This window comes from Lepeophtheirus salmonis, chromosome 2, assembly GCF_016086655.4.
Source record: "Lepeophtheirus salmonis chromosome 2, UVic_Lsal_1.4, whole genome shotgun sequence".
In the NCBI taxonomy this organism is placed as follows: domain Eukaryota; kingdom Metazoa; phylum Arthropoda; class Copepoda; order Siphonostomatoida; family Caligidae; genus Lepeophtheirus; species Lepeophtheirus salmonis.
Window position 1 is genome coordinate 40,188,303 of NC_052132.2, and position 12,231 is coordinate 40,200,533.

At 27.5% G+C, this 12,231-nt stretch overlaps 1 protein-coding gene across 6 annotated transcripts in view; it reads left to right on the top strand.

Annotated features, from left to right (window-relative positions):
- LOC121113760 (V-set and immunoglobulin domain-containing protein 2) overlaps positions 1-12,231 on the top strand; it is a 445,858-nt gene that overhangs the window by 285,051 nt on the left and 148,576 nt on the right. For all 6 annotated transcript variants that reach the window (XM_071886825.1, XM_040707619.2, XM_040707617.2 and 3 more), the window contains one exon: positions 7,815-7,961. In XM_071886825.1, the coding sequence (XP_071742926.1) occupies positions 7,907-7,961 (55 nt within the window). In that variant the 5' untranslated portion in view covers positions 7,815-7,906. The remainder of the gene's footprint in view (positions 1-7,814; positions 7,962-12,231) is intronic.

Here is a 12,231-nt window from a genome sequence, read left to right on the forward strand (position 1 = left end):
ATTATTCCGGTAAAAGACTGAAATAAACCAAACAAATTAATCTTCTTGAGTTTCTTACAACCCAAGAAAATATCATCTCAACGTGACCAACGAATTTCAGTTCCTGCACTTTCAGACGCTAGCAAGAAACAACGGAGAAGTTGTTAACCTGGGTCCAGACTAACTACCCGGACGTGGTGTTTCGGCAGAATTGTGCGCCTGTACACACGTCCACAAATCCCCAGATGTGGTTGGAGAACAACTTGCCTTTCTCGCCAAAGAAAATGTGGTCTTCCTGCTCACCAGAAGTCAAACCATTGGACTTTTTGGCTGCATGTGGTGACACCACAAAGGCCTGCAACGTCCGTCTCCCAAATATCAACAACTTCAAGGACACCGTCATCCAGCACTGAGATGCCATGTCTGAGGACAACATTTTCAAAATCCTGGGCACCTGGAAGCTACGATATAAAATATGACATAAGGAAATTGAACATGAACAAAAAAACTTTGAGTTTATAATTTAAATCAGTACTGTGTAGAAATAAAATACTCATACAACAGTTGACATACTTCTACTGCCATGAAGTACAACTTTACAAATATACATGCTTGGATATATTTTGACAGAGAAAACATTTTTTAATGGGTAGCTTTCAACTTTGAAAAGATTTATGCTATGTAATAAATGAATATGAGTTGTGTCTTAACGAGGCAATATACACAAGATAACTAAAGGGGTCAGAAATGAGAGATGCAGAGAAGTTTTATCACTGAGTTCTGTAATTTACTATCACTTTATACGTTGTACATGGCAATCAGTCTATGTATAATAAAATAAAGCAAGTAAATTATGTGTATAACGATAAAAGGATTAAATGTGAAGGATTGAGGGGATGATAACTTCATGAAATCAACAATATGTTACCCATGGCACAATGTATATATGAGTATATATAATTTTAAGACTCCACAATCCAAAGAACTGCTACTGAAACAGAAAGCTTCTTCTAAGTATTAATCTAACCCGCTGAAAAGAATTCATCTTTAGATATTTCATTTTTAAATGACCTCTTTAGTCTGATAAAAGATTATAACAGAGGCATTACTCATGGACAGAGTCAGAGTTAGGCATTTTGCTATTTACTAATCTCCAAATTAGTGGACGCATAATAGCATATTTACGAATTTATATATTAGTGAATTAGCAATTTAAAAAAACCAAAAGTTGTAAGCACACTAATCGCAAGTTATTGTATTTTTAGAAATGTCCAAATAAAAAATGTCATTCATTTCAAACATTATTTTACCTAGCTTTTCTATAACAAATCTTTAATTGCCTTGCATAGATTGTTTTAAATGAACTAAAAAATAAATAACTCCCGAATGTGCAAACCGATTCATTTGGCCATCAATACTTGGTTTCAAATACATAAAATTATAGGGGAATTTACGTACACTAATATCAAATGCTCTATTTCGTGTATTGGTATCCTGCAAAAAGAGTAAAATATAAAAGGACAAATTTTGCCTTAGTCAAGTGGGCCTCATAGAACGAGTAAAGCAGAACTGGTCACAAATCCTAGAACTTTTAGCCCAAAAGACAGCCAGCTACCAATCTTCCAACATCTGTTGTAAATTGAATATCGCAAGCAGGCCCATAAAACTAGAAAATATGCCAAATTAGCAATAGTGGAAAGGTCAAAAAAATTAAGGGAATATCCTTTAGTGGACTAACAAAACATTAGTTAGTGCCCACGTACTGGCAAAATGATATTCATACTATACAAAAAAAAAATTGTAAACTTCATCATTAAATAATTGGGGTTTTTTATGCGCAGAGAATTTTACTAGATAATAGATAGCTAAAAGATCTAAAGCTTTGTTGATGGAAGCATCCAGTGGCTTAGTGCCGACACTGTTCACATATATAGCCTGTCAATAGGAAATCAAGCTAGGATATTTCTTCTACAAATTGCGTCCGGATTACTTTTTTTTTTTTTTTTTTTTTAAACGAATAATCGGTAATTTATATCGAAAAACTATTCTGATTAATCTATTGGATACACTGCAAATATCACAAAATTAATAAAAACTTATAGTCATAACGAAAGAATAACAAATGAATAGATTTTATTGGAAATGTCACATCAAAGCCAAATTGAGTCCTATAAACAAAACGAAAACTCTCAACTATATTTAACAGTCTTGGATATTTCAACTTATCCCAGAAAATTGAATAGAATAATAATAATTGACTGAAATACGTGCATGAAATATTGAGTTGTATCTGCACAACATATCTTTTTTTCCTCCAAAACAACTATAAATAAAAAAAACTACAATAATACCTTGTAGTTTATTGCACTTTTTAATGTATTAATTAATTATATAAAGGAATTAAATAAATATTAAAGAACATTAATTTGTATTATAAATCAAATTATTATTACTGCACGTATATATTTTTCAAGTAGTTCTAAAACTATATTCGTGTATAATCTTGAATTAAATGAGTTCTTCTACACACTGTAGTCTTATCCCTTTTATTTCCCTTGTAATAAAAGTGCATAATTCTACTTTTAAATTTAATTTATTCAACATGTAGAAATGAATCTACTTGTGTACAATTAATGTAATAAAATACTATTTCAGATGTTCTCGCTCTATAATATACTTTTAATGTAAAAAAATATCAGGGTGTTTTTTGAAGTTATCAAACAGCTGTTTTTTAAAATTGTTCTGTTTTTTTGTACATTGTATAAGTTTGCCCTTGTTTCATAACTTTTCTCGCTATATTTAAATGTAACATTGCAGAAAGTTGAAGTTCAATTATTGCACTCTCTTAATCATGAACAAAAAGAAAGGTCGCAATTCATTTGGGACTATTAATTAAAGACTTTGTTTCAAATTAGCAGTCTGTTTCATGACTTTGCAGCCAAAACAATATATAAGAATGATAGCTATCCATATCTAAAATATTATTAATACGGAGACAAAATAATTTAAGTTTAGAATATTCAAAATGAGTGGAGCTCATTAAAAAGCTTCCAGATGTATTTATTATTTTTTTAGAAGGAGATGTGGCCACTTCAAAGCCATAAAGCACAGCGTTGAATCGTGTCTGTTACATTATTGGCTTTAAATAACTTCTATCTCGAAATTTCGAAAGATTATGTTATTTTTATCGTATTACTAGTAAATATACATTTTTTTTTAAACCTACAAGAATATTAACCATTTTCCTTTTTAATCATAAATATGTGATTTACTTCTCAAAATCCCAATTCTGAACGTTGTTGTGAGATATATACATACTTTTAAATGTAAATTAAAAACTGATCAAAAAGGATTATGTTCACTATACAAGTTTTTAAAATATAGGTTAAGTTTTTAAAAGATAGTTATACTATTAAAAAAATATATCATGATAGACGTAATCAGAATGTACTAAATCAATTTACCCCTGACTTTTTTTTTTAGTAAGCCATTTATTATCTTTTTATGTACATTTATTGCACAAATTATAATTTGAGACTTTTTTGCTTTTGAAGCCAATTTTAGTAAATTCTTTTCAAAGTTGTAAAAAGATTATCTTATAACTTACATACATTTGTGTACTTTTTAATAATAAAGCATGATTTTGTTTACTTTGTATCAAGCTATATGGCTGAGACTTTACATATGTTTATTAACAAAAAACATAATTAAAAATTGGGTTCGAAGACTTGAGACATATCCACAGCTCGCAAAATTCTGACTTCGGTATAGGTAATCCCAATCGACTATAAGGAGTTTTTATGAATGAATCAATTTATCGGCACAATTTTACACTCTGTCGGTGCTGTAAATACTAAGTCATTGTGTTTCTTAGAAAATGGCTATTAATATTAATTCATGAGTCCTGCTTCCATTCTCAACTAAAAAAAAAAGAGTTTATCCACTCAATTCTTAAGGTGGTAGATGAAAATTTAGACTTATGAACTCACATATCATATAAACTGAAATTTAAGAGACATATACACAATATTATAAGGACGGCCAATCAGAACTTGAGAATTATTAATATAAGTTTCAAAACACATAATACTTCGTTTATGGTGATTTTTTATGTTCTCCCAATCTGAATGTATGGATCTAAGATCTGCTATCATTTTAGAAACAATTTGATTAAGTCCGTGGAAAAGGAACAAGTCAAGTTTATTTCGATCTTTTCTTTTATAGGGAGATCAAAACGACCATCCATGCAAAATTAAAAGACTTGGCCTCATCAGTTTATACCACAAATAAAGACATTTTCAATTATAGTATTTGTTATAGATCTACAAATCCATACTTCTATTGTTTGACAGGGAAGTGAGTTTAACCAAAAATGATTTTTGTTAATTCATTTTTATATGACATATTTATATGAATATATATTTCAAATTTAAGAACTTTTTGACACTTCTACGTCTTTTTTTTTATTTTTTAATCTAAATATTTTTATCATATTTTTACTAATAATAATATTTTCATATTTTTCCTTGGACTTATTATAAATCGAGGCTTTTACCATCACCCCTGGTCAAAATAACTAAATATAGAATCAGACCCGATAAAGGGCATATTTCATTTCGCTTCGTTTATTCTTTTTATTTTTTTGTCAGACGAAAAAGATTTTTTTTCGTTTCTTCGTCGAGAAAAATAAATTTGCTGAAAAATACATTTTGTAGAGTCTTTCTTATCTGACGAAATAAACACTGTTTCAAGCCTATAACTTAAAAAATACAATAAAATAATAAGATTTAAAACCATTTTGATGTCATTCTTGTCACTCAAGCAAGAATTTAATAGCATAGTAAAAAACTACATAAATTCTAATAAATGTTGTAGGGAGAAATGTATTACTTAAGAATGAAAATGGAATATTTGTTCGATATTGATATACATATATCATCATGTACAAATATATAAATATATGTATGTACATGACTAATAAAATAAATAAAAAATCTCAGAAGATAAAGAATTGAAAGATATATTTGTAATTTTTTGGGATATTTTTTTAGTCCTAAATGTAAATGCATTGAAAATGGCAAATAACTTTAGATAATATAAAACAATTTATCATTTTGTGCATGAATCTATAATGATATATACCCTATACTATATTGTAAATAGCAAGTATACATGGTTGCTCTAAGGATTTATAAGTTTATTTATAAATCAAAAATAACAAATGATAGAAAAAAGTAATAATTACTCCTATAATATAATTGATCTTAGGGTTAGAATGCAAAAATAAATCATGAAAGTATATATATGTATCGGGTTGTCCAATCATTTTAATGTTCCAGGCTATTTGTCCAACAAATGTGGCAAGGGGGAAGGCAACCTTCACGCAATTATTACCAAAACTCAAGCAATAGTATAGACAAAAAGCAATAAGAAAGAATGAAACCTTACAGACATAATCCCAACTGTTAATTAATACATTAAAGCTATTATAGAAATGGACTAGTTCTTCAGTTAACCCAGGATTCTTTTTCAACAAATTTTTATTTTATTTTCAATTGTTCTTCAGTAGTTTTTAAATTTATTTTTAGTGTTTTTTTTTCTTATTTGTAGTTTGTTTTGAACGTAAAAAGTTTTTATATTTTGATAAGCTTTTTTGCTTCTTTCTTAGAATTAAAAATCGGTATTATATGGTAGGCTAAACTTTTTGTCTTCGGTTTTGTCGAAAGGTTTATATTTGTTTCTGAATAAAATTACGCTAGTTGGCTAAAAAAAAATGTATTTGCCTCTGAGGAAGAAGATAATTGTGGATCTTAAAATTAATACCTTTTAAATAAATCTTAAAGAGCTAGTAAACTTCTTTTTTTTTCGAATGTTGAGGAAAGATAGACCAAAAGTGTGTGTTTTTTTTTGTTTTTTTTTGTTAGAAAAAGAAGATATATACAATTTTAATCATATTAGTTCATGTTTAGAGGTTGCCTATCACCCTTGAACTTTTGAAAATTTCACCTTTTTTTTAAATAGCTTTATTACCTGAAAATAGTAAATGTAAATGACAGTAAAGCCTTTTATTATAAATAACTATTTCTTGATGAGTAAATAATCCTGTTAAATTTTCCCAAAACTGATTATTTTGTACGACAAAAAGCAAAAGATATTAAAAACCAAATATATTTGTACAGCTTATAGCACGTACTTTTTTTTTCCTTTGCGTCACAAAAAATAAATTTGAATCCTTAAATCAAAATTAATTTTTTGTAGTCATTAATAACCTACCTTCTTTTTGAAAACGACATATTGTTGTTTAATAATTAAATATTAGTGATAAAAAAATTACATTAATGAAAATATAATTCATCCATTTAAAAAAAATATAATTAGGAATTGTTCAGCCCAATATTTAATAGGGCATGACTGTTGTTAACTTCGCCTAGTTTGTTTGAAAAATAATTGAGAGAAGCTGCGTCTTGCAGCAAAATAACACAATTCTCTAAATGAAAATATCATGTTAAAATGAGATACATGACTAAATTTGATTTGAAGTGGAGGTTTTGTGCTCTACCTAGTACACATTTTTGTAAATAAATTTTATTTGTCTAAATGTGTTCTCTAACAATTCCCAAAAATCATTATTCTATTATGGATAGTTTTTGAAATGTGTACTTTTGCTCTAAGTTCTTCATAACCTCCACCAACAAAGTTGTACAAAGGTTAATTTAGCCGCAGATTGATGATTTGTCTACTGGTCACAAGGCGAAGTTAGAGATTGATTTTGATCTAACCTTGTACAAAAATTATATATAGCTACTAGTGTTGAGACTCGGTCCAGCACCGAGTTTTTTTTTTCGGTACAGTCTTAAGTGATTTTTTTAGGCCGATTCGGACCAATTTTCCGGTCCAGACCGCAGTCTTAGACCATACACCAATTTTTTCAGTCTCACTTTGTGGACCAATTTTTTTTCGGTCTCAAATATTGTATATATATATATAAGAGACGACAGGATCAAAATTAATCTGAACTATATCTGTTTAAACTTCGCATGACGTCATTGTACTTGAAAATACATATGATGTCATATTAAAAACAATATATCTGTAAAATTGGTCTAGACCATTTTTTGGGACCGAACAAGACCGATTTTTTCCTTTGGACCGATCTAGATCGAATTTTTATGTAGGACCGGTCCTCACCGAGTTTGTGTTGGACCGAATTAGTTTGGCCCAACAAAAAATATAATAATCTCAGACCCGTATTGGACTTCCAGGCCGAACCCCAACAATAATAGTCACAGTATGTGACTATGTGTACAAGTCGTTCCCTTAATACCAATAAATAATGAAAAAGACCAAGCTGATTCGAAAAAAGACGGCGGGGGAGAGGGGATATTTTACAACACAGTTTTTGGTTTGAATATGAAACGCTCGAGTTATTTAAAAAAATGAATTTACGGCAAACATCCATTCAGACAAACTTTGCTTTATTATTATAAAAGATAAGTGACATTATTTTTTAGAATGTTTGTTAACAAAAGAACACTTTTAAAATTAACTTATTTAAAATAATTCATTGTAATAAATGAATGTATTTATAAATTGTAAGGTCAATATTGTATTTGGGTAACTGAAAGTTACATTAAAAAGGAATACCCTTTTCAATCGATTTAATTTTTGCTCCCACACAACTTATTGTCACACTACCTAGCGGGTTATATAGTTTGTTCTTCCTCCATTATGTATAAATCTCACAAAAAGTTATAAAATTAAATTTATTTAAAAATCCTTATTGAATAATTTATAATAAAATAAATATATTAAAATTTTACATTTTCTCTCTTTAGGAATTCGAAGTAACTGGAGAGTCACGAACATGATCAAAATCTAATGGGCATTGTTGATAACATTGATTAAAGCTAATATCCAGAACATTAAAATGACTGATAATAATAACGCTAGAGCTTATTTAATTTTGGCAATGTTATTTCAAGGTAGGTGATCAATTTAAATTTCTCACATTTTCCTTATCGTTAGTGTTGTTCCAAAAAACATTTATAAGCTTATAATGTTTATCATAGATACAAATAAACAAATAAATACCAATCCATTACTAGTTACTTTCATATATAGCCCGTCAGCACAAAAGTAAAATGCATTTTTTTTCATTTTCAAAATTAACTGTGGATGACATTTGTATTCTTATACTTATTATCAACAAACTATTTTCATTACAAATTTTGGAGGTACCGCAAATTGCGCTTGAAGTAGTCAAAATTTGAGGGCTCTATTGGTGCCAATATAAGTTTTTTAAACTAAATAAAGGTTTTATAGTATAGCCAACATTCTTGTTTATCTTAAATCATGCTACAAATTTGGATACAAAGTCAGTAATTGTAAAAAAAAAAAAGTAAAATAATCTATCGGGACTTTCTCCTGATATCGATTATTATTTAAAATTGTTTTATGTTGATATATTACATATTGATACTGTATAAACAAAGAAAATAATTATTTCATACAAATACATATTTATCAACATTTCAATTATTGGTTAATAATATTCCAATTTTAAATTTAGATCCACTTTTGTACTTAAAGGTAATAAACAAGTTATTCCACCGTAATTTGTTCAACATAAGGATAGAAACTCGTTCTTTTGTGATTTTCATTTACTAAACGTATATATTGCTAACATGATGTATATATATACAAAATATATTATTAAATATATACTCATACACATTTAAAGTTAATAAAAAAATATACAATTGTTGAAAAATAGTAATTTAGAAATAACTACTGACAAACTTTTTTTCTGTCTTAATTACATAAAATATACATGGTTATGTTATAGTTTTATATGAATATATATTTTTGGCCCTAATTGCTAGTTATGGACTTGGCAAACATATGGGTTCAACAAGATGGTGCAACTTGTTAAAACAGCATACGTTACAATTATTTATTGCAAAACAAATTTGTAAAAAATAATTTAGTAAGATATTCAACTGTCTGTTGAAGCAAACCTTTATTTACTCAAATGAAGTACCCTTTTTTATATGACATTATAGATATTCATAGTAATATAAGTCGCCTATAAAAAGTTTAGTAACTTTTCAAGACAATATATATCTGATAACAGGAAGCACGTCATACATATAGATAATCAGTGGTTCTTTAGCTGTATACCACGTACAACGAAATCAAGTACTCGTTGGCTCTGTTGTAATTCCAGTTGACATCTTTACTCCAACTGGAACACTTTATATATAATTGGAAGGTTAATAGCCTAAAAATATAGGAATACCAACAGCTTCTACAAATTTTTATATATAAATGTTGAATTTTTACTTAAAAATGTAGCAATAAAGATGTGCTACTCTATACGTTTCATCTTTTAATTAAATAAAAATATGTTAATCAATAAGAGGTAAATTAGGTTTAGTTGAAGTAATAAAAAGGATCTATTTGTGTACATAAATTGAGTGATATGAGTATACATTGAGCCCATCTTGTCAGTAGAATATGTATCCAATATACAATTCATAAATTAGCTGTCAAATATATGTTTATTGCTATTATATGAAGAAGAAAAAAACTGATCTGAAATTAATGTATAAAAATATATTAATTTTTATAATTTTAAAAATTATTTTCTCTTAATTAATTGTATAAACAAATAAATATTGATAGATTTAGTATTAACTAAAGGGGTACACCCATTAATTGGTAATCGGCTGCTTAGTGTACAAAAAAAAAAAAGGATTATTGTTTGAAGTAATTTTTGTTTGTATCTTGCTTGAATTTGACTCGAGCAATATTGTGATAAAATTATAATGGACTTTATATTTATGATTATGAACAATTTTAAACATAAGTCTCTGAAACCCCAAATATTCTTCTATACAATATGAATGTAGTTCTTCAACAATTATTTTATCAATATAATAACTGATATTTATTTTTACTTCTTTTTTTTTTATTACTTCATACATTGTCTTTTTTTTTAATACTCCATAAGTAAATATCTTTTGTATAATGTAGTTCATAAACTGGGTAAAAAGAAAACCCCAAAATCAAACATATTTAATTGCATAATATTGTTAATATTTATAACAATTACGTCATTTAAATTTTACATCATTTTTTACCAATTCCATTCATTTTGCACTTTTAAATATCTATTAAACTCCTCAAGATACTTATATCGTTTTTTCATGTCAAAATATGTCACTGAATCTTAGTTATACCCGAAAAACAGGATTTTTAAAAAAGGCCTTAAATGCCAAACCTTCATGAACTGAAATTTTTAATGGTCATATGCGTGTTCTACGGCTTAAATATCAGTAATAGATGTGGGTTTCAGCCTGCAGGCAAAATTGCTGTTTCATTGTGCTAGCGACGTATCCCTAATTTTATAGCTGGAAAACTTGATAATATAAAAATCGTTATAAATATTTTCTCCAATATTATTGCAAGCACAACATAAATCTATAATTCATGTCGCATAAATAATATATAGTCCTTTAGATATAGGTAGAGTAGAGGATAATTTTTATACTCTAGTAAAAATTCAATGACAGTAATCCCATTACAATATTTGAACCCCATCCAATGGACTCCATATATAAGAATGATGTGTATATTGTATTTCTGTATGTTTTTATAGTTTTGAAAAATATCAAAAAGGTATGTTAGCCTCCATTTGAAAAAATAATATCAATTTCCTTTTGTTGAATGAGTTTATTTTCCTTTGAAGAAAATATGGATTTTTTTGATAAGGAGAGGCTCATACATAATATTTTTTAGTTTGTATCAAATTATATCAAAGAGTGTAAACCTTAAAGTATTCAATAAATAGACTTTCATTTGATCAAAATAGGACAATTATATTTTGTTTACAATAATAGCATTCGATAAAAGCCACAGACTAAGAAAATTACAGCTCATTAACGTAATAAATGGCTTGCATTCTTCGAAGAAGAAACAAACTTACCGTTTACTTAAAATGGTGCCTTTGTTATATGTGGGTATATTGAAAAATATTTTTCTTTACATCAATGAAATGTATATACAATATTCTGATAATGCTCGCAAACTATGCACAGGGTGGCTTTTTGAAACGGTCTCCAGGTACATTTATATTAACATAGACAAATCTAAAAGAACCGATTAAAAAACTTTTTCAATTTATTTTGATTTCAAATGTTAATGATTTCTTTGTTTGTGATTTAATTGCATCAATATCATTAAATTTTGTATTATTTTCTGACTGTTTTGATTCAAGACTAAAAGATACAAATAATAATGAAATAAAATTACCATTATGGATATTATATCATTCATTATCTTATTGTCATGTCTGACCCATATCAATCTAAACAATGAAAAATAAAACTAAGCAAGCTTAAAATTGCTATAAATTTTTTGTTGTAGTTTTTTGCAACATGTTTGATCTCTTAGTCTACAATAATTTTATTTTTAGCCAAAATCAGTAAACAGTGACAATACATAAAAAAAACATTGTGAATGACCCTGTGATATAATAATTAAGACGATTACTAGTTTGTCATAATATTCTTTAAATAAAGGAATTTTAAAAAAATAAATAAAATAAAGTAAAAATAAAAGTTTCAAGTCAGGTGAATAGAGCAACAAATTACTCATATCCCAAAAGTACTTAAAGCTTTTCAGGCAATTTTAAACATTATAAAAGATTTTTTTTTTTTCATTTTTGTTTAACAACCATCACTTCAACTTGGGTTTTATTTCGATATGTTCTGTAAAATAAAATAGATAAACCACAAATCATTGAGCACATATTAGGGCCCCTTAAATTATTAAAAACAATATTTTTAACAAAAAACGAAATTTAAACAAAAAGTACCATTCATAAGTCATAACTTCATATTTGGAACAGTGAAAAAAGCCTAAAAAAGTATTTGAGGTCTGAAACTGTACAAAAATTAGTTTTTGGATTATCAACATCAATCTTGTTACAGGAGAAGAAGAATATTAATCCGAAAACGGGACACTTTAATATTAATTTAGGAGTAAAGGCAATTTTACCCCTTGAATATATATATTCTTAGATTGTGAATACGTTTGATTTTTAGATGTATCAAAGACTAAATTTTATGCCAAAATTGATTGATTCAAGTTGTGTACAATTTGAAATTTTTGGCAAGTTGGATCTATTCAATCTATTTTTTTAAACATGACTCTTTGTTTCCTCTTTTATCTAAGTCAACCATAATTTGA